This window comes from Haemorhous mexicanus, chromosome 17 (genome assembly GCF_027477595.1).
Source record: "Haemorhous mexicanus isolate bHaeMex1 chromosome 17, bHaeMex1.pri, whole genome shotgun sequence".
In the NCBI taxonomy this organism is placed as follows: domain Eukaryota; kingdom Metazoa; phylum Chordata; class Aves; order Passeriformes; family Fringillidae; genus Haemorhous; species Haemorhous mexicanus.
Window position 1 is genome coordinate 2,713,048 of NC_082357.1, and position 21,188 is coordinate 2,734,235.

The following is a 21,188-nucleotide window of genomic DNA, read 5'->3' on the forward strand; positions in this document are numbered from 1 at the left end:
CGCCGCTGCCCAAACCAGGCCGGGCCGGGCCCCGCCGCATCGAGCGGAAGCGATCCCTGCGACGTGACGTCACTTCCGCCGGCGGAGGGGGGGGGGAATGGAGGCGGAAGTGACGGCCGTGGCGGCGGCGCGGGGTGAGTGCGGAGCGGGGCGGGTGGGGGCCGGGCCGGGCTGGGCCGGGGGGAACCCGGGGGGTGCCCTGGGCCGTTCCTGGCGCACGATGGGCTCCTGACGCCTCCGTGGGGGCGCACCGAGAACACGGCCTTGTGCCCGGGCCGCGTCACCGCGCTGTCACCGGGCGTTCGGGGAGCGGAGCCGGCTCCCGAAGCGTCCCCGCTGCCCGCGCGCTGCCGCCGGCTCCGGGAGCGTGGGGCTGGCAGCGGCAGCGCTGGGCTCGGTGCAGCCCCGGGGCCGGGGCCGGGCCGGTGAGAGCTTGCGGCTGTCAGCGCTTGCAGCCCGGCCCTGCGGCCTGCCCTGCCCGCTCGGGGCTTTGCTGTCCGCCTTAAGCAGCTCCAGAAGTGCCCCCACACCATAGCGAGAAGCCCGGGAAAGAATTTAATCCTTTCTTCCAAGGCCCAAGTTGCTCCCTGTGATCCGAGCTCCTTTATCCCGAGGCTGGCGGCTGTGAGGGCTCCTAGGGAGTTGCTGACGCAGCAGCTGGGACGGCGGGGCTGGGCTTCAGTCAGAGCGAGCCCCTCACCTCTGCAGGGCCCAGCACAGCCACACTCTCCTCCTGGACAGGGTTCAGAGCGAGCCCCTCACCTCTGCAGGGCCCAGCACAGCCACACTCTCCTCCTGGACAGGGTTCAGAGCGAGCCCCTCACCTCTGCAGGGCCCAGCACAGCCACACTCCCCTCCTGGACAGGGTTAAAGCCCTGTTCCTCTTTCCCTCGGGAGCCCACAAGCCTGGTTTGCAGGTGTGAATTACAGAGCTTCTTGCTGAAAGAAAAACACATTGCAATGTGTTCAACTCCAACCTCACGTCCAGCCTTTTCTCCTTATTTTGTAGGGCAGAAACATCTTGTGTAACAGCTGGGAGAGAGAGGGGCAGCCTGTCCTGCAGGGAGGGACTGGATCCAGCCCTTCCCTGTACCAGGGCAGGATTGGGCTGCCTGTGGAGCTCAGGGGCTCCCCAGGGATGGATGTGTGATGAGGGAGCTTTGCTCTGTGTGTGTGTAAGTGACAAAAAGAAAAATTCTGGGGGGAGAAAAGTGGTTTCTCTTGAAGGTGGCTGTGAAGGACATCAGCATCTGGAGGAAGGCCATTGTTTCATAGAATCATGGAATGGTTTTGGTTAGAAGGGACCATAAAGATTGTCTTAACCCATGGGCAGGGACACCTTCTACTAGACCAGGTTGCTCCAAGCCCCATCCAGCCTGGCCTTTGAACACTCCTTTTACCCTGCCATAAATCTCTCCAGGCTGTGCAGGAGGCAGCATGGAATTCTGAGCTGTGGAGTAAGTGCCCCACCTAGGAAAGTTACTTTTTTTGTCTTTTGAATGAATCCACATGAAATGACCACATCCTTTTCCAGGGGGTTTTCATGCACAGAGATCTCTCCAGAGTCCCTTGTGTGCTCAGTCTCTGGCAGTGAGGGATGTCTCTGTGCTTCTGAGCAAGATGGGAGCCCTGTGGGTGAGGTGGGGGTGTCGCAGTGAGAGCTGGGGGTGTCTGTCATTTGGGAGGTTCAAGCACCCTGCTGACAGCTGCCCTTGGAGTTGGCACAAGGGATCTGCAACAGTTGGTGAGAGGAGTGGCTTGGGTGCAGTGGAGCTTGTAAGCCCAGGGATGATAAATGGCTGGTGTTTCTTCAGCACAGTTGTTATTACTGGCCTGTCCTGTAATCAGTTCCATGCAGCTTTAATGCTGTTCTTCATCTTAGAATTTTGATCTTCCCATTGCTCTCATGGAAATAATACTGGGTTTTGTTTTGCTCTTCCCTGAACAGTTTGAGTTTCTGTATTTGAACTCCTGTCTGTAGTGAAAACTGCCTTGGATAAGAGTTTTCTCCTACAAATGACAGATGTCAAAGGTAGTTGTGCTCTGGAGGAGTTTCTTATTCCTTTGCTGTGAGTGCTCTGTGGTGTGTGCTGTGTCTGCACTGGAGGGTTAAATGTCATTTCAGAAGAACCTGAGGACAGCTCTAGCAGGAGAATCCCAGAATGGTTTGATTTGGAAGGGACCTTAAGGCTCATCTCATTCCACCCCTGCCATGGGCAGGGACACCCTCCACTATCCCAGGCTGCTCCAAGCCCTGTCCAACCCAGCCTTGGACACTTCCAGGGGTGGGACAGCCACAGATTCTCTGGGAAACCTGTGCCAGGGCCACACCAGTCTCTTTGGTGGGGTTTGGATTACAAGCTGTGTCCTTAGAAAAGCCCTAGGGACATGCCAGGAGCAGAGGTGTCCTGTCAGACAGGGATGGTCTCCTCAGGTCAGTGTCCCCAGCTGTGAGCTCTTTCCTGATGACCCAGCAAAATGATAAGCTTGAGTGCAGCATGCAGCCTGAGTGTCTTTGGGAAAGCAAAGCTCATTTTGGGAAATCTTACATGTTATTTTTTCTTGTCCTGATGTAAGTGGGACTGCAGAAAAAGGAACAAATGACCCGAGACTGAATGTCACAGCAGGTGAGTGTGACTGAGTGTCACAGCCCAGTGAGTTTGCTGCAGTGTCACAGCGTCACAGGATCAAAACCCAACAGTCTGCTCATGAAAAATAGCTGTGATGGGAATGCTGCATCTTATTCAGAGCAAAACCTGGCTGTTTTGTCTTTATTGATTGCAGCTTGGGGCTTCAACAATTTCTGGCTGACAGGAAGGAAACCTCTGAGATGCTTGAACTAACCAACCAAACAGAACCAAACCAGCCAAATACTGTGTTTGTGTTCCTAAAATGTCGAGTCAGAACCTGATTTCATCATTCTGTGGAAGACAAAATGTGTTGAACATAAAATCTAAGTTACAGTATATTGCTAGAAATTTTCTGGGAAGAACTGGTGCCTGGTGACATTCCAGATGATGTGGTTTGGTGTTATATGAGTGGAAAATGAGTTAAACCTTTCCAATGCACAGATCCTTAAATGGCTTCTGTCACCAGTCTCCATCCACCTGACTGTCTGTGGTTCTCTGTGCTTGTCAGGCAGTTCTGTCTGACTGCTGCTGATGGTTTGTCTCTTGGGTTTAGCTGTGCAAGAGCTGCTGGCTTGAGGCAGATCAGATCTGTAAATCTGCTCTGTGGCTTCAGGAAACAGGACAGTGGAGGTGAGTACAGCTGTGTTTGTCCTGTCCCTGTTGTTACTGTGGTACAGGAAGAGGTGATTGGTGCCCCTCAGCTTGGGCTGGGGACTGCTCCCAGCTCATCCCATGGCTGGGGGAAGCAACCTTTAAAGCTGAGTCTGAGATGCAGATCCTGGCTGTGCTGCCACACTCCCTGGCTTGTGTGGGTTCAGTTTGGGTTTGTCACCTGTGTTTTCTAATTATTTTTCATTCTACAGGGTCTTTCTCCCATGTTTTCTCCTGTCCCCAGTTCTACTGCAGGTGGTGTGTGCCACACTGCAGCAACACAGAATCCTGTCACTGCCTGCTCCCCTGAAAGGAAAGTGTTGAACTTCCCAGCTGAGTTATTTTGTGTCCTCTTCCAGCAGGAGACAAGATGTCAGCTGCTAGAGGACTGTAAAACCATCTCAGATGCACGCTATAATTTTCTGCTTGTCTTCAATTAAACTGATTAGCAGCCCTCTTTGTTGTTGAGCTCAGGCCATTCCGCATGCTGCCAGCATGTCCTTTGGCAGCAGCAGGCACTGGGATTTCCTGCATTGTTTGAGTCTTGGCCATTGACCTTCGTGGTCCTCGTTCTGGCACCGCCTCTGCTCTGCCAGGGGTGCAGAGGGCATTATTCAAACCCTGAAAGAAAAGAGAGAGAATTGCTTTAAAGGCATTGAGGGCTCTTTGTGCTCGATGGCTCCATGGGGTCATCACTGCAGAAAAGAGGGGAATTACTGGGGTTGTCAGGATAATTACTGCTTTTTTAGTGTTCTCATCCCAGGCTAGATGACAGTGCTGAGATTTATAGTGAGTCATAAAAATATGCCATCAGTGCTGTGTTAGGTGGTGTCCCTTTTGGACAGAGAGGGGAGAAACCTGGGTTTGGTTCCTTTTGGGAAGTCTCATGGGTGCTGGTGTGCCCTTCATCTTTCCCAGCTCTATACTGGGAGGCCGTGGAGGTTTTGCTGGAGAGGCTGGTGGGATTGTGCTGGAGCCCTGTTGCAGCCCATGCTGTGGGTGCTGGTTGTGAGAGCCACACGAGCCACCTGCCCCAGCACAGGGGAGGTCACATAACTCACTCCTGCCACTGTCCCCATCTCTGTGGCCATGGCTGCTCCATGCCAGTAAATAATTGGCTCAGCCTGAGCCTGGAGTCTTGTACCTTGAACCTGCTCAAGGCCTGCTACACTAAAAGAGCAATGCTCAGCTCAGGGCAGGGGCTGAAAGCACCACTTGATCTGTTGTTCCTCTTTCCATCTGGAGCCTTCCTACCCATCAGGTGCCTGCTGTTGGTCTGGGAACAGCCAGGCTCGTGTAGGTATCCCTGGTGTGGTTGGTGGGCTGATGAGAAGGGCAGATGAAGTCCTTGGAGTAAGATCTTTGGAATAAGATGCGACTTTTGCATTATTGATTCATTTGCATGGTATTGTGCAGGTTGAATTAAATTATCTGGAGTACTTGATGTAGAACAAATGCCAGAGTGCTCAAGTGGGAGTAAGTGCTTTTAAGTCTAGCAGGCTCTGAGGTTCAAGGGTTGACAGTGCCAGGCTGACCTGCTGATTCTGTGCCTCAGGGTTGCCTTGCCATGGATCTGTCCCCCTCTGATTTGTACCCAGAAGAGAAGAGGCCTCTGCAGTGGAACAGGGACAGCCTGGGGAGCCACAGCGGCTTGAAGGAGCTGAGCCTCCCCAGGGTGACTCATCTTGTGTTTCACAGAACCTGTAAATGAGCTTGGGTAGAAACATGAGACACAGTGAGCCCTGTTGCTGTTGAAATCCCATGCTCTGCCCTGTGTTGGTGCTGTCTTTAAATTCTTTTCTGCTGGGGAAGTAAAGGCTGCAGTGGACAACCCAGACACGTGACTGCTGGGGCACAGTCATGGAAAATTGGCGTGGTTGTTGTGGTTATTTGCTCTGATAAAACTTTTCATAACACTATCAAGCAGCTTTTTCCAATCCTACTGGAATGTGTTATTCTTTATTTCTTCCCTTGTGGTATTTTTTTTAAAGAAGCACTATCAGAGAATCTGTATAAAACATGGATTTTTACTGTTCTCATGGGTAATGACTTACAGGCTCCTCTGACTAGGGCTCTTTCCCCCACTTTTTATGACAAATTAGCACAGAACCCCTCTGTTTTATTGTAGTTGTAGCCCAAGGTTATGATTTATAGCAGGAGAAGCTAAAACAGCAGTTGTTAACTCTTCCAGTCTGATGAAATCAGATTTGCCTGACTTTAATCTCAGCTCCTGCCTTGTTTTTTCTCTGGGGAGGGAAGTCATCACTCTTTTGCCTTCTGCAGGGCTGGTTGCTGAACTTACCCAGTGGTTTCTCATGTTGAAGAGCTTTGGTTTGCTCCTGTATAAAAAACACTGGTGTTTGTTTCTCTCTCTCCTGGGGAAGCTCAAGTGCACATTACAGTGGAGAACAGCCTTATGTTGGGATATAAAGGTCACAGGTTTTTCCTTTCACCTCTCCAGCTGGGAGCCAGGCTGACATAAAGGGGAGGTGGCAACAAGTCTTTGCAACAAAAGGAACTTTTGGGGTGTTTCTCTTGAGGGGGACCTGCAGACCAGTCAGTCCTTTCTGCGTGGGGTCTGTAGCTTTCTTTGTCCAGCTCTAGCAGAGCTGATTTCCTCCTCTGGGGAAGAATTGGTGCTGTTCCTGCATTCCATGAACTCTCTGTGTGGGAGGCCTCCAGCACCAGCAGTGTGTTGTATCCAGCTCTGTGACAGTACACTGCTTTGCTCACCTCCCATTAAATGTTTCCAGCATGAATATCAGGTAGTAACAGAATGTTTTAATTGGTGTTTTTAAAATATATTTAAAACTGGATTTTGACTTCTTTTTCCATTGTTGCAGGTGAAGGAGGAGAAGGGTGTGTGAACACTGATGAATGAGCTGTGATGGATAACAAGGACTCAGAAGCTGAGATCCACCCTCTCAAGACTGAGGATGTAAAAGCTCAGGAGAACCATGAACACTATGTGGAGAGGAGGATTGTCAAGTCCTCGGGGCTGTCCCGGCTGTCCCGGTGGCGCACTGCTGCCTTCTTCATCTCCCTCTTCCTCTGCCTGATCATTGTGTTTGCTTTCTCCTTCATCATTCCCTGCCCAGAGAGACCAGTTTCAGAAAGAACGTGGTTCCAGTACTTCAACAGCACAGGTGAGCTTGCTGCAGCAGGATAAATACTTGCCTAGAGTCCTTTTCCTTTCTGTGCCACGGATTTGGGTTGTGGGCCTCTGCCTAAGCACAGCGTGGAGCCAGACCTGCAGGGATGCAGCCCTTGGGAGCTGGAGCTGTGAATACCTGACCTGGATAAGCAATGGCCCATCATAATTGGAGTGGCCTTCCAGGATGTGTTTACAGGATCTAGTGGAGAAATTAGATTCGGCTCTTTCTGCTCTGAAGTGGTAACAAGGTAACAGGCTGGCCTCAATCACAAAAAAAAAAAAAAAAAAAAAAAAAAAAAAAAAAAAAAAAAGAGAGAGAAAGGATATCTGGGAATAAACCTCTGTTGAAGCTTGCTCTTTAAAATGTTCCTTTGGAGTTCAAGCTGAGGTTGGAGGCAATTAGGCCTCCAATTTTTTCCTCTGTCACTTTGACTTTCTCCCTTTTCCCCATGGCAAACAGGAAGGGAAGGAGAATAATTCCATCTTGTTTTTTTAATAAATTGCTCTGTAGTTATTACAGTTATTTTTATTCTGGTTGCTTTAGTTGGCTCTTCAGCCTGGGTCCTGCTCCCCAGTGGCTCTGCAGTCGTTTCTGGGAGAGCTTTTCTTTAATCTTGTGTGCAGTAGGTTGTGCTGGATGTGCTGTAAATGCAGAGATAGTGCTCACAGCAGGGGCTGAGCTGCGTGTGGTGCTGCAGACACCCCAGGTGCTGCTACTCTGAGCTTAGGAAAGCTGCTTTTAGCTGATAGAAAGATGGAATATCTGGGTTTTGTGTGGCTTGGGTGGGGCTTCTTTATACTTTGAGAATAGCAGCCCCACTCCAAGATCACAGTTGTTCTTTGTTCAGCATAGTTCAAATTCTGGCTGCTTGCCTCTTAAAAAAAGACATCCTCTGGGGAACAGCAAATTTAAAAAATTGTTTGGCACTAACTTCCTGTCCTTGGTACTTGTGTACGTGATTTTTTTTAATATAAAAGCCAATTTGTCCTGATGTTACACTGTCCAGGATGGAGGCAGTGAGTAGGTCTCTAGGAATTTGTGTTTTGCTCCAACTTTCTCTGCTGTGGGCTAAGGAAATCCTCACCAGAGCCTGCCTTGTGTTCTCTTGCAGTGCCCTACCCGTTCCTTGCTATAGCAGACGTGAGTGAAGACAAAGTACAAGATGTGCTCTTTGCTTTCAAATCCAGCAACAGCAGCAGATTCAACATGTCCTGTCTGGATGAAGGTACCTGATCCAAAACCAGCTTCTAGTGAGGGCTCTCCTTTCTCTTCCAGTTCCAGTCAGTGACTGGGAGAGAAAGCTGGCTGTGGAGAGGCGCTGGGTGAGTCCCAGCTCCTGGGTGATGCAGGGCAGCAAAGGTGCATGCAGGGGCAGCTCCCTCTGATCCCTCTTGTCCCCAGGGCTGCCGTCTCCCTGTGCCTTCATCGCTGCAGTGTCTGGCAGGAATGGCAGCGTGCTCTGGGAGAGCCCAGCTGCAGAGGACATGCAGTGGCTGCAGTGTGACATCCAGCAGCTGGGCACGGCAGCCACCCCGGGCTGCCTCGTGGTGGAGAAGCCGCTGTCCCTTACAGCAGTCAGCCTGAACACAGGTGAGTGTCAGCAGAGCCCTGCTGCCACACAGGGGATGGGCCACCTGCTTTCCTCACCTGGTGGCCTCCAGGGAGAATGTCAGCCTGACATGAACAATGGGCACTGGGTGTTTATTGTCTTGGAAGCCTTGCCAGAGCTGCTTGCTGGGTGTTGAGGAGCGCGTGCTCTCAGCCTTGCTGTTCCAAAAGTTTGGTGGGGTTTGTGCCAGCCACTGTTTCATAAGACCAGTGTTCCAAGAGCTTTTGAAACAGGAGGAGCAGTCACTAGCTGTGTTACCTTATACTCCCCATGGTTAGACACAAACCTGCACCTGCAACGTTTCCCAGTTATTTGTGTCTGCGTGCCAGGAGTGCCTGCTGTGGCAGGAGGAGTGGGAGTTCCAGGCATTTATGACTTTAAAGCTGTCAAGGAGAGCACTTAGGATAAGTGCTTGCCAGTCTGTTTCAGTTGTCTACGATTCTGCCTAGTTCCTCTGGAAAGGTTTCTTCCTTTCTAAACTTAGAGGTGGAGAAATTCATCATCATCATCATCTTGCCCGACCTGGGTGGGGGTAAGGAGTGCCTGTACTACTTTAGAAGCAGTGATCAGCTGCTGCACCTTGAACCCTCCTTGCTGGTGAAGCCTAAAATACATTTCCATTTTGTAAGTCACTGTTTCAAAGGTCTAAACAATATATGTTCTCCCTAGGATCCCATCCTTTGTATCTGGTATTAAACTCCTCACACCCTGTTTTCCAAAAATTGGAAAAAAGAAATAGTATGAGGTACAGCTCTAAGGAATCTGAGGAAAATCAGGTATAGCTTTTAATTTCTAGTGCATGGATGGAACTGTAGATACACAGAGCTAGAAGTTTCTGTACCAGCAGAGACCTCTTATCACCATTTCCCTCATGGGCAGGCTTTAGCACAGGTTATTTTTAGACTATTAATGAAGTAGGTACTTTCAGGTCAAAGTGTAGAAAGTTGGCTTTGGAGCCAAAGTCTTGTAACTAAAGACAGCCATAAAGGCAAGTGTGGAGAGAAGGAGCCAGGCTAAGCTACAATACAGGGAAGAAAACATTCCATAGATAACTTCAAAGCAAGAAAGGAAAAAATGCATCAGATAGAAAAGTGAGTAACCCAGGAGTTTATGTATTTAATGCTTTTTTCCTATTAAGTAGGTTAAAATGGTTTCTGAGCTTAGCTGACTGGGGGTTAGGAGGGCAGAGCAGAATAAAATGTATTTAAATAGGCTCAGTGTATTCAAAGAGGCAAAGTCTAACTTACATCACAGTGTGCTAAAAACAGTAGCCAGCACAATCTTTAGCTGTTAATGATTCATCATCGTGGAGGATTTGGTGAGATTCCAGGGCTCTCAGACTGTCTAGCCCCTGCCTGTAGGAAGATTGAAGGAGAGATAGGCAGATTATCATCTGATGTGTCTGATGTGGTTTTGATCTTTAAATGCTGATAAAGTTAGTGGTTTTTTTTCTCAGTTGAAGTTGTGTTAAGTCCTGCTTTCTTCATTGCCACAAGGAGTGGCCAGAGTGGGCAGGAAGGGAAGTGTAGGAGTGCATACTCCTGTTTGTGTGGGACATCTAACATTCCTGCATGTTTATCTTACCAGCAAACTGGGACACATGGGAGCTTAAGATTAACTCTTCTAGGTCAAAGCAAAAGTCTTTGTAGCTGTGCATTATTCCATCTCTGCCATAGCCTGAGGCAGTCTCAAGAAAGAGGACAGGAGTAAGAGTTTTGTTACACTGTCTGTCTTCATCTGATCCTCCAGCAACCTGAGAAAAAACAGTGAGCCCTGTGGGTGGTTCTGGTCTCCTGAGGGATTGGGCAGAAAGGGCACCATGATGATCAGATGATGGAACTGCTTCTGTGTGAGAAATCACTAAATAAATAAACCAGAACTCCAACCTGGAGAACATCTGACAGGGAGAAAACTCTCTGTGTCCTCTGTGTCTGCTTGAAGTGAGAGCTGAGCTCAGTCTTTTGAGTTCTGATTTTATTATTCCTTCCAGACCAAAAGAATCCAGCCCTTTCACCCAGGTTAGATTTGCAGTCTAGGCACTTGCCTGATTTCCATCTTGGCTCCTCTTGCTGTGACCCTGGGCTCTGAGGAAGCGCCGTGGCACTGCAGATGTCAGACATGACAGTCCCATCTCCTGATGGAGCAGGAGAGAACTGCTTTCTGTGCTCTCTCTGGGCATGGAAAACTTCTCAAATGCTTGGTGTTGAATCCAGCTCAGTGTCACCTGTTTCTATTAACTCAGACTGTTCTTTTAAGAGAATAAGATATTTTCTCCCAAGCTCTGTCAGCTGTCTAACCACCAAAGATTGGAGCCTGGAAAATTAGAGCCTAGAAATTCACTGACAAGTGAATTTCATTAGCCTGGTCTCACTCTTGTACCTTTGGACAGTCCTGAAGCTAGAATGTGGTAATTTAAAACTTCTCTTCTTCCTCTGCCTGCTTATTTTCTTCGAGGGCAAAATTCTTTGCCTTCCCATGATTTCCTAAGGAAACTAGGGAAATCTACTCTCTTCACTTCACATCTGTTGTCATAGTAACAAATCCAAGTGGTTTTTTTCAGCTTTGCAGTAAAAGCTTTGGAGCAATTCTACTAGAAATACAGCCTGCCTTAAATTATTGCAGACAGCATCAAGTTGTAATTCCTTGGCTTTCAGTCCAGCTGCCTTCCTGACAAAGAACAGATGATTACTTTGCATTCCTGAAATGATAATTGCTGTGTGTGATGCTGGGTAAAGGGGAGGGTAAACATTTGCCCTGGGAGCACCTAATCAGACACTGAAGTGTTCATTAGAAAGAAAGCCCCCCAGGAGTGTCCTCCCTGCCAGATTTCACTGCATATTCCCCTGGTCAGTGACTGGAAAGTGGCCCACAACTGTGGACAGTGGATGGATGGAGCCACTCAATTGATCTGGAGCTGTTGGAGAGAAACCAACACCAGTCACCCTCCTGGTTTTTTAAAATGCGGAGATTTGTTACCTCAGTTTACAAATAAGTTTGGGGTGTGTGTTTTCTTCAAACAAGGGAGAGGTGGGATGTAGGCTGAGCTGTGGCTAGTCATGTCAGTGGGGAAACATCTGCAGGAGGCAAGTTGCAGCAAAGAAGGTTCTGCCAGGAGTTGCAGTAGCTCTGGTCAGAATTCAGCTGCTTTATGGTCTCAAAATGTCTATGCAGATTTAAGTGCACAGCAGCAGGGATTTAGATCTCAGCAAAGGCTTCTCCATGCCATGAACGTGCTGGGAAGCTTGTTAACCAAAGGCACAAGGGACGCAAGCTGTTCTTTGTGCCAGGGTGTTTGGGTGCATTCCTGCAGGGTTGCTTTCCAATGTAAGATGAAACTGTGGATACTGGGATTCATTGGGAATGCAGAAAAGCAAGGAAGTACCCCATGATCAGCATAAATGTGGCTGGTTTGTGGTGCTGATGGGCTGGAGCAGGAGCATTAATAACCTTTCAACCTAAGATGCCTTCTAATGACTGTTTCCCACTGTGTTCCAGGGGAAGTTCTGTGGAGGCAACCCCGTGACTTTGGAGCTAATTATACTGTGCTGACTCCTTTATCAGTGATTCCAGATGTGGATAATGATCGAGTTCAGGACCTGATAATCTTTATTACTAAAGAAGGCCAGGTATGTCATCCTGAAGCTCTGATAAGCCCAGTGGCTGCCACAGAGGATGGCAGGAATGCTGTTTATTTCTACCTTGTAGTCTCAGAGGAAGTGTCCAGAGGCCTCTGGTTTCTGTGGGTTTGGGGTGGGTTCTTTCCCACCCTCCAGAGATGTACTCCCAAATCAGCACAAGTGTTTTATGGTTTAAAAAAATGAAATAAATCAAAGAGCTGGGCAGTGATCCCTCCCCCTTTTCAGTGTGCTCTCCTTGCTGCATATTCCTGTGCTGTCTGGGGAGTGAGCTGGGGCAAGATGAGCTTGCAGTTTTCTGCTTCTCTGCTTAGAGAAGTGGAAGTGAACAAACCCTGACAGCTTTGGCTCTTAGATCAAAGCACAGCTGACAGTCAGTGCTTTTGTACCAGCACTGCCCTTTTCTGATCCCTTCCCTCTCTGCCTGTGGTCTGCTTTGCGCTGCTCTTCCCACTGTCACTGTGCTGATATTCTGATCTGAGTTCATTTAATGAAACAGCTGCTGGTCATGTTATCTCCCTCCAAATATTGCTTCTCCTATTTCTGAGAGGGGGAAAGTCATGTAGCTAGAACAGTTTTTCTGCTGAAACATCTGCATCCATGATGGAGTGGCCCAGCATTGTCTGCATGCCCAGTCTGTCCTGTTCAAAGCACGCAAGTTACAGCTCCCTCTGGGTCTGATGGGAGCAGTGGGAGCCCCATGTCCTCATACCAGAGCCATGGAATCATTAAGGTTGGAAAAGACCTCTGAGATCATTGAGTCCAACCTGTGACTGATCCCTGCCTTGTCACCAGCCCAGAGCACTGAGTGCCACCTCCAGGCTTTCCTGGGACACCTCCCACAATGGTGACTCCACCACCTCACTGGGCTGCCTCTTCCAAAGTTTAACAACCCTTTCTGGGAAGAAATTCCTCCTTGTGTCCAACCTGAGCCTCCGCTGGCACAGCTTGAGGCCATTTCACCTTGTCCTGTCCCTTTTTCCCTGGAAGCAGAGCCTGACTCCCACCTGACTACCCCCTCCTGTCAGGGGGTTATGGAGAGTGAGAAGGTCCCCTCTGAGTCTCCTTTTCTCCAGGCTGAGCCCCCCACAGCTCCCTCAGTTCCACCTCAGAGGACATGTGCTCCAGGCCCTTCCCCAGCTCTTTTCCCTTCCCTGGACCTGCTCCAGCACCTCAGTGTCTTTTTGGCATTGAGTGGCCTAGAACTGGACACAGCAGTCGAGGTGTGGCCTCACTGATGCCCAGTACCAGGGCAGAAGCATTTCCTTGGCCCTGCTGGCCACCCTGTGGCTGGTACAAGCCAGGTGCCATTTGCCTTCTTGGCCAATGTCCTCCATAAGAAAATAGGGGTTTGCTGTCCAAGGCATTGTTGTTGCCAGAAATTCTATCTTCTCCACCTCCTACAGTTCTCTCTGTTTTCTTTCCTCCTTGCTTTTGCTATCCCAGTTATCTCAAGACTTTTGTTTTTTTAATCTTAGGCAGTGAAGAAAAGTTTGAATGTAGCCTCTATTCTGCAAGACTGCCTTTTGATCTGTTTTCCATTTTAGCTCTCTTGCTATCTTGGTATGAAATCCCTTCCTCCCTCTGGATTTGGCAAGCACTTTCCCAACTTAAGGAAAAGTATGTTCTCTTTTGAGAATCACGCAAATGTAGGAGCTGGAGTGGAGCTCTGCAGCTTGGAAAGGGCTGGTCAGAAGGGAGGTTCAGCACTCAAGTAGAGGAGCTTTGTTGCTATTAAGGGCTGCAGTTGAAAGGACAGAGCTGTGAGCAGTCTGTGGAAGGGTCTGTGTGCAGGGGGTGAGATGGCAGCATTTCCAGAGAGTCCCATTGACCCCTACCTGCTGCAATCTTCAGCACAAACACATCCCAGAAAATGTGATGGTTTTTGGGATCCATCTCCTGTGGCAACATGGAGGGGTTGGCAGTGCAGCGAGGAAAATGTTTGTATTTACTCCCTGTGTAAGTACCCCTGGCTGTCACTGTCTCAGGGCAGCCACTGGAGCAGGAAAGGTGCAGCTATCTACCAGAGCTGGTGTGTGTCTCCTCCCAGTGCAGGAGGCTGGGAATAGCTGGTGGATGTGTTGTTTTCCCACTCCAGCCATGTTGTTCCCCCTTTTTCACCTGCCAGACTCTCCAGATTTGCTTTGGATTTCCTTTGCTTTCCAGTCCCTCCCTCTCAAGGTAGAGGGAAGGGTTCCTGCCTGACTCAGCATCTCTGATGGATGCTGTTTCTCCTGGTCAGATGTTTCATTTGTCCCTAAAGTCCATTGCACTTCCCAGAGTCTGACTGTTGCTCAGACATTTAAATCTGATCCTGACTTTAACCTTTGAAATGTTTTTAGTGGATTTTATCAGCTCTTTTATCTTCTTGGACTCACATGAGCCTAAGGAGGAGTAGATTAGGGCACTTAAAACATTTAGCAGAGCTGCCATGTGAAGCCAAGTTTCCCATGTCCATATGCTGCATTGTTGCTGACGTTAGGTCATCTCCATCTTAGGCTGACATGGATCTTTGCTGTCCTTACAGACCTGGGGCTGCTGTTCCACAGTCCCAGTCTGTAAAGAGGGTGGGTGACAGGGGTAGCAAATTCTCAGAGCAGGTGGCTGTTCTGGAAGTGGTTTTCAAACTTCCAGAAGAATTCAAAGCAGAGGTGTCACCAAACACCCCCACTCCTCCAAAACCAGGGAGAGACTTCCCATCCAAGCCTGTGCTGCTCCCATTCAGTTGCTGTTTGGTACCAGCTTTAACCTTGTTGGTTGTTGTCTGTAATCCCTTCCCTGTGTAGGTGAAGATCTTCATCTATTCAGGAAAAACTGGCCAGCAGATTGGCTCCATGGGCAGCCTGAGGGTGGATGGCATTGCTCGCTACGTCAGGCTGCAGCTGCACTCCTCCTCCTACTTCCTTTTCTACACAGGTACAGCTCTGCTTGGGAATTCAGTCTGAAAGAGTGATTGTACTCTGAGATCAGAGTTAGTAAACATCATCTGACAGTGTGTTTTGCATTCTTACAAGCTGTGTGGAGCTTTCACCTAGTCAGAGAGCTGTTTGGGGCCAAGAGAAGGGGGGGCTTCTGCTTAAACTGCAGTTTGTTGTGTACTGTAGTGATTTTATTTAACAAATGTCAAGCATGAAAGGATTAGGCAGTCATTTATAGCAAATGATTACTGTGGAACACTTGGATTATGAACAGATAAAATGTTAAAAGCATTCAATAGCAGGCTGGAGTCTCAAAATACCACTACAACTCTATGATGCAAGCCCTAAAAATATAGTTGATCTGACAGATCTGGAAAATCATAGAGTTCAGAGCAAGGGCAGGATAACTTAACTCTCTCATTCTTGTCTTTTTTGGTTTTTTTTTTTTTCCCCACAGAGAAGTCTGTCTATGCATATTCCCTGGGAGATCTGTGCAGTACAGTAGTTGGGGTGCAAGTTAAGCTTCCCAGCTTCCAGCTGGATTCTCATTTGGAGAAGAACATTGACCGTGCCACACACCTCTTATCCCTTCTCAGGTGTGAGGTTATGTCTTGGAGGCTGGGGGGGGGGGGGGGGGGGGCGCTGATGTTCCTGACAGCATGGCCTGGTGGGACTTTGTTCTCTCCTGGCTGTGTGGTTTTTGGACTAGGAGCACATCCAAAGTTCAGGACAAGGGTTGGTGTTAATGGCTTCATCAGGGATTCACAGAAAAGCAGGGAAAGCACATTGAGGTTTCCTATTTGGATTTACTGTGCAGGGAAAAAAAACTCCAAACCTCACAGTAAAACCATCCATGGCCTAAAATGCTTAATCATTTCTCTGTCCTTGTTTAGATTTGAAGACATTCGCTACCTGGCAAAAGTTCCTGGGCGCTCACGGGACAACATCTTGGTTGTGGACTCAGAGACTGCTACACTGATCAGGACAAAAGATCTCCACGCTGTGTGGACCCTCAATGTGTCCCGTGTTTTGAGGTAGTGTTCTCACTGTGGGCTAGATGTGGCATTTCCAGGGTCCCAGCAACAGCAATGTCCTGGCAGATGCAATTCTTTTTTTGCCTGGGTCATATCTGGATCTTGCTTATTGTGTTGTGTCCCCTCAAATGCTGGGAGCTGCTTCGGGATGGAGGAGCTCAGAGCTTTCCTTCCTCATTTTGTGCCTGCTGTGATGTGGCTGGGCTCAGAGTTGGGGTGGTACCAGGCCAACCCAGTGTTGTGGCAGTCAAATCTCTTACCAGGGCAGGTGTGGGAGGATAGAGGCAGCTGGGAAAGCACAGTGTGCCCAACCAGCAGGGTGGGTTCAGGTCTTCCCTGCTCTTTCTCTCCCTCAGTGAGCCACTGCTCGGTTACTACAAACCTGATGGCCGTGGTGTTGTCCTGGAGAGTGAAATTGGATCCAACAGGAAGAAGGTTTGAAATTTCTTCCTTTTAACTTCCCATTTCTCTGTATGTCACAGCTCAAGCAGGAATTGAGCCAAGGACAGTTGGTGGGATGTGTTCCCTCTGGCTGATTTTAGGAAGCTTTAAGCTGTGAAAGGATCTCTTTCAACAGGTTATTGAAGCCAGCTCGGGCACTTACTTCTCTTCTCAGCAAGAGGCTTCAATGACAGAACTTTGAACCCCTTGAAGTAGCTGCAAAACTTGTGATTTTACTCTAATGTGGCCAACCCCAGGTCTCACATCTCTGTGATGCTCTGCTTCAAATATTTCCTCATCTTCCCATGGGTCACATACTTGTTCCCATAGACAGTGTGAGGAGAGAGAGCTGACCTGACTTCTCTCTCATGGCTTGTGAGCTGCCTTTGTCGTGAGTTCCTTTTCTTTCTTCCCTGCTAGGTTATGATTGTTGAGAGTGAATCTGGAGCAATCCAGTGGGAGCTGAAGCTGAACTCGGGACCAGGGAGCCCTGGCCCAGCCACTCTTTCCACTGCGGATCACCGCTCTGCCTTCCTCATGTGGGGAGACTACCAGGAGCCAGGCAATGAGACAGTGAGTGGTGCTGCTGAGGGCTGCTGTTCTCCAGGCTTTGGGCCAGAATTGGGTGGACTTATCCCCTTCCCAGTGTTGATATTCCCATCTGTCTGTGCCACTGACCCTGCAGCCTCATGCGCTGGGTGTGGGGTCCATGTCCACAGCCGTGTCCCTGCAGGTGGTGGTGGCACTGGCAGCTGTTGTCATCCTCAGCCTGGTTATGTAGAGAAAATGAAATTGGTGGCTCTCTGAGCAAAGTCACTGCCCTGACTTGGTGTGGCACTGTCTGTGAGGTGGGAGGCTTCTGGCCTGGCACCTCTGGAGTTGCTCCTGTTTCCTTGGGAGCCTCCCATGGCAGCATTGCATGCAGTGATCTCTGTGGCCACGTGAATATCCTCTGCAGCCTCAGGCAGCCTTGGTGCACAGCTCAGCTGCTTGCAGAGTGCTCGGGGTAGTGACAGGCAGCACTGGTGACAGTTTGTGTCTCAGAGGTGGCTGAAGCACCAGCTGAACTTCCTCTGCTTTCCTTGCTTGCTCTGCCAGCCCTGAGGCAAAAATCTGTCTCCTTCTTTCAGCAGACAGGCCAGCTATTTGCAGGAAGCTTGGGGTGGGAAGGAGAGCAGTAAGCAAAATCCCCGCACTTGTCCTAATGGCATCGGTCGGGCTGAGCTGGGCTGACACAGACAAGTGTCTGGCTGGGTGTGTCCTGTCCAGTGTGAGTAAAAGCTGAGCCTGGTGCTGCTGTTGTCTCTGGGATAACGTGTGAGTCTGTGTCCTGATAGTGTCCTGTTGGTTGCAGAGACCCAGAGCTCCTCTCCAGAAGCTGTACCTCTTCCACCCTTCCTACACTAATGTTGTGTTGGAGCTCCGCAACAGCACTGACCAAATCATTGCGTTCACTGGTGAGTCCTCTCCTTGCAGCCCTCCAGTGAGGAGCTGCAGGAGGACACTGGTCCCTCCTGGTCCCTCCTGGACCCTCCTGGTCCCTGTGGGGGTGGCGGGGGTGGTGGCCAGTCCAGCACACAAGGCTGAGGCTGGATTTCCGTGTGCTCTGTGTTGCAGCGGCGCTGTTCGAGCGGAGCCGTCACGCCTGCTACGTGCTGCTGCGGGGCCCCCAGCCCGGGGAGGGGCCAGGCCCTGTGTCCCTGATGAAGAGGAAGCTGAAGGAGGATGTGGCAGTGAGCAGGGTGGTCTGGCTGCGCCGCACGCCCGGGGACGAGGAGCAGCACATCCGGGACCGCCTCTACAGGATGCGATTCCAGAGCCAAGACTGAGCTGAGCGGGGAACAGGAGAGGCTGCCCTGCTCTGCAGCCGTGCTCTCAACAAGCCCAGAGCCTGGAGTCCCCTGGGAAGCTGCCTTTCTTGATCCACAAACCAAAGTGTGGCTGGCAGGGAAGCACCCCCAGTGTCTAGGGACGCCCAGGCTGTGGGGGCAGCTGCCAGAGTGTCCGTCCTCAGAGCTGATGGAACTTCAGTGCTTGGCCACCACTGAAGTGTCATCAGCTCAGGGAGGAGGGCTTTCCCCTCCATCCCTCTGTGTCCACAGAACTGTGCTGACTCAGGAGTGTGTCTGGAGGAAAACGTGCTTGCTGAGGTGCCAGAATTGCTGATTTCTGGGATGCCTGAGAAGTGGAGTTGAATGTCTGGGAAGTGGAGTTTGCTGTGTGGTGTTAGATTTCCTTTCTGAGTCAGCTCTCCTGGCTGGGGAGAGGTGCTTGGCTGCAAGTTGATTTGCAATTACCCTCTCCTGGATTTGGACCATGCTTCAGTAGTTTCTGGGGGGATGTGTGGTGACCCCAGCCATGGCTGTGGTGTGTCTGGTGTCACTTGGGCCGGCAAAGCACAGGTTAAAGTGTCATTCTACTTAGCAAATGGCCTTTTCTTCCAAGAACAGCCCCGTGTGTCCTACTCTGCAGTCACCAGCCTGCCTGTGTCTGTGTCCTCTGCTGCTTCCTTCCCAGCCAGGCTGTGCAGTGTTGGTGGCACTGAGAGTGAGCTGGTCTCCCACCTGATGGATGCATCAATGTTCCTCCCTTCCCTCAGCCTGCTTATCGGTGGTGGGAGATCCACCCTGAGCCCAGCCTGGCTGGTCCCTGGAGGTACCACCACCACCTCTCCAGGTTTAAGGAATCAGAGGATCTGGCTTGAGTAGAATTGGACTTTAACCTTTTCTGGGAGCTGGGATTGCTGCTCTGGGAAGCCCTGTATCCAAGTGGCAGTGCCAGCACCCTGCTCATTCAGCCTTGCAGCTGCTGAGGAGCCTTCTCCAAGCACTGTCCCTGCTGCCAGGAGGTGGGCAGGAACTCTGTGCTGCCTCCCTGCCCTTGGAATTGAAGTGATGCTGGGTGAGGATCCCCAAGCACTCTCCTCTTTGCCCAGCCTGGTATCCTGAGGGAATGGGACAGGTTGCTGTGTGAAGATGACATGTTTCTCCTGGAGATCCGTGTAGCACCGTGAGGTGGTTGCTCTGCCCTGTCCTGATGGGTTCCAGTGCAGGCTGGAACAAGGTGCAGAGCCTTGAAAACAGTTTGAACCAGCTACTCAGTCCTGAAAATAAAAACAGGCCTAAAAATAGCCTCTCTCAGGCTCTGCAGTGCTGGAGGGGGTTTGGCCAGTGCCTCCCTCCCTTGCTTAGTCTGACACTGGGGGATGTGTAGAAACACTGTAGGACGGGAATGTGCAGCATCAGGCATCAGCTCTTCCCTTCAGCCACTGCTGGGCCCGAATGTGCCACTGGGCAGCTGCTGTCCCCAGCTCACAGCACAGCCCCAGCCCTCCCAGGCTGACAGCCCAGGGAGCTGGGCTGCCTGGACCTCCTGCTTCCAGCCCTGTGTTCCTCTGCCCCGTATCCTGGGCAGTCAAGGGAGCCAGCCCTGGGGTGTCTGGCTGTGCAGGAAGCCCAGGATGCCCTCTGCAGAGTGCTCCACCGCCTTCAAAGCACCCTGGGCTCAAAATGATGGGGTTGCCCCTCTGCCTCTCTTCCCAGCTGTTTCTTGAGGGAGCCAGGAGTGCAGGGACGTTCCTCAGCTGTGTCCCCCAGCTTGGGTTTCCTCTTTGCTCAGCGCCTTAGGCCTGACAGCCCCCCAGGTCTCTGTGCCAGTGTTGCAGCCATAAGAGGGCTGGATTGAGGCTGCCCTTCAGCCAGCTGGGGCAGGGCACAGGACAGGGCACCCCCAGGCTTGCACTGTAGCCCAGCCTAAGTGCTGGGTGTGGATTGTTTCCTGCTGAGATTCCCCTGGCCAGGAGCAAGGGGGAATGCCTGGGCTGTGTTCTCATTACTCTCTCCCTCCTCAGATCCCTACCCAGACCTAACCTTCCCATAGGCACATTGAATGTTCCTTGAGGAGAGCTGGATTTTCAGCTTTGAGGAGCTTTCCTGGCTTTAAGTTGTCCAGTAATGTTTCTGGACAGTTTGGAAATGCAGATTTTGCTGTGGCAGCTCAATTAAACAGATCAGTGCCAAACCAGCACCTTCTTAACAAAACCAGTCTGTTTCCAGCTTGTTTCCTGTGTAATTTTTTTTTTTTTTTGCAGTATTTGTTGAATGACTTTGTGCCTTGATTCAATAACTCAGCTGGGTGGCAGTGGCTATATCACTGTGTTATGTGTTAGTGTGGTTTTTAACACTGAGACTGTTTGGTTTGGTTCTTTAATTTATTGCAAATTGTGCCGTACAGGACTTGCTCTAACCAGAATGGTTTCAATAAATCCTCTTTTGCATTGTTTGTAAATGGTGCCCTGCTTTGATGCTGCAGGTTACACAAGACTTTGGGATTTTTTGTCAGCCCTTTGAGTTACCTCCCCAAGGCAGAGCCGCCCTCCCTGCGAGGGATCCGGGAGTCCTGGTGATGCTTTGATAGCTGAGGTGCTGCCTGCTTCCCTGTCCTGCTGCGGGCAGGTGATGGACCAGGAAAAGGGAGAAGGCAGCGTGTGGAGAGAGGCTGGAGTTAGATAATGAGGCTGGGCCAGCCCATCCCTGCCCCCTCCGGTGCTCTGTGACCTGGTTTTACACCCCAGATTCCCTCTGCAGTCCATCAGCATGAAAATCTCATGCTGTGGTTTGGATTTGGATCAAGGCGGAGGGAGACGCGTGGCGGGCGCTGTCTCCTGGAGCGCGGGGCCATCTGTCACTGCCCGGTGCTGCCAGCACCCAGGGCCCAAGCTCCAGCCTGTGACCGAGGCTCCAGCAGCTTCCCCTGCCCCGGGGGCCTCTGTCTGCCCAGCAGGGAGCTGAGAATGCCCCTCACTCTGTCCAGGCTCTGTGGCAGCTTTGAGGAGCTGTGGCAGGGCAGGATCATCCCCAGCATCCCAACCTCCCGTGTTTGTTAGCCAGGATACAGGATGGCACCTCCTTGTCCGACTGGGGCTGGAGCTGTGCCCAGCTCTGCTCTGTGGGTACGTGTGGAGCAGGCTGGGCTCCAGGGCTGAGCACTGCTGGGCATCAGCCCCCCTCTCCTTTATGTAACCACCAGCGATAATCCTCTGCAGCTGGGGCTGTGCTCCAGGGAAGGGAATAATCCTGCCGTGCGATCCTCAACCTTGTTCAGATTAACAGCCCA

At 50.7% G+C, this 21,188-nt stretch overlaps 1 protein-coding gene across 4 annotated transcripts; it reads left to right on the forward strand.

The window, feature by feature from the left end:
• Positions 1-51: 51 nt before the first annotated feature.
• FAM234A (family with sequence similarity 234 member A) lies at positions 52-20,360 on the forward strand. Of its 4 annotated transcripts, XM_059861804.1 has the most exons (13): positions 1,974-2,032; positions 2,578-2,627; positions 6,125-6,427; positions 7,548-7,661; positions 7,838-8,026; positions 11,541-11,671; positions 14,467-14,596; positions 15,056-15,194; positions 15,492-15,632; positions 15,989-16,067; positions 16,494-16,646; positions 17,428-17,530; positions 17,691-20,360. In XM_059861804.1, exons 3-13 carry the CDS (start codon positions 6,169-6,171, stop codon positions 17,900-17,902), a joined length of 1,650 nt encoding a protein of 549 aa, XP_059717787.1. In that variant the 5' UTR covers positions 1,974-2,032; positions 2,578-2,627; positions 6,125-6,168; the 3' UTR covers positions 17,903-20,360. The 4 variants fall into 4 exon arrangements, with proteins under 4 accessions (XP_059717789.1, XP_059717787.1, XP_059717791.1 ...); XM_059861806.1 differs by lacking the exons at positions 1,974-2,032; positions 2,578-2,627 and adding an exon at positions 52-134; XM_059861808.1 differs by lacking the exons at positions 1,974-2,032; positions 2,578-2,627 and adding an exon at positions 3,209-3,260.
• The last annotated feature ends 828 nt before the right edge of the window (positions 20,361-21,188 follow it).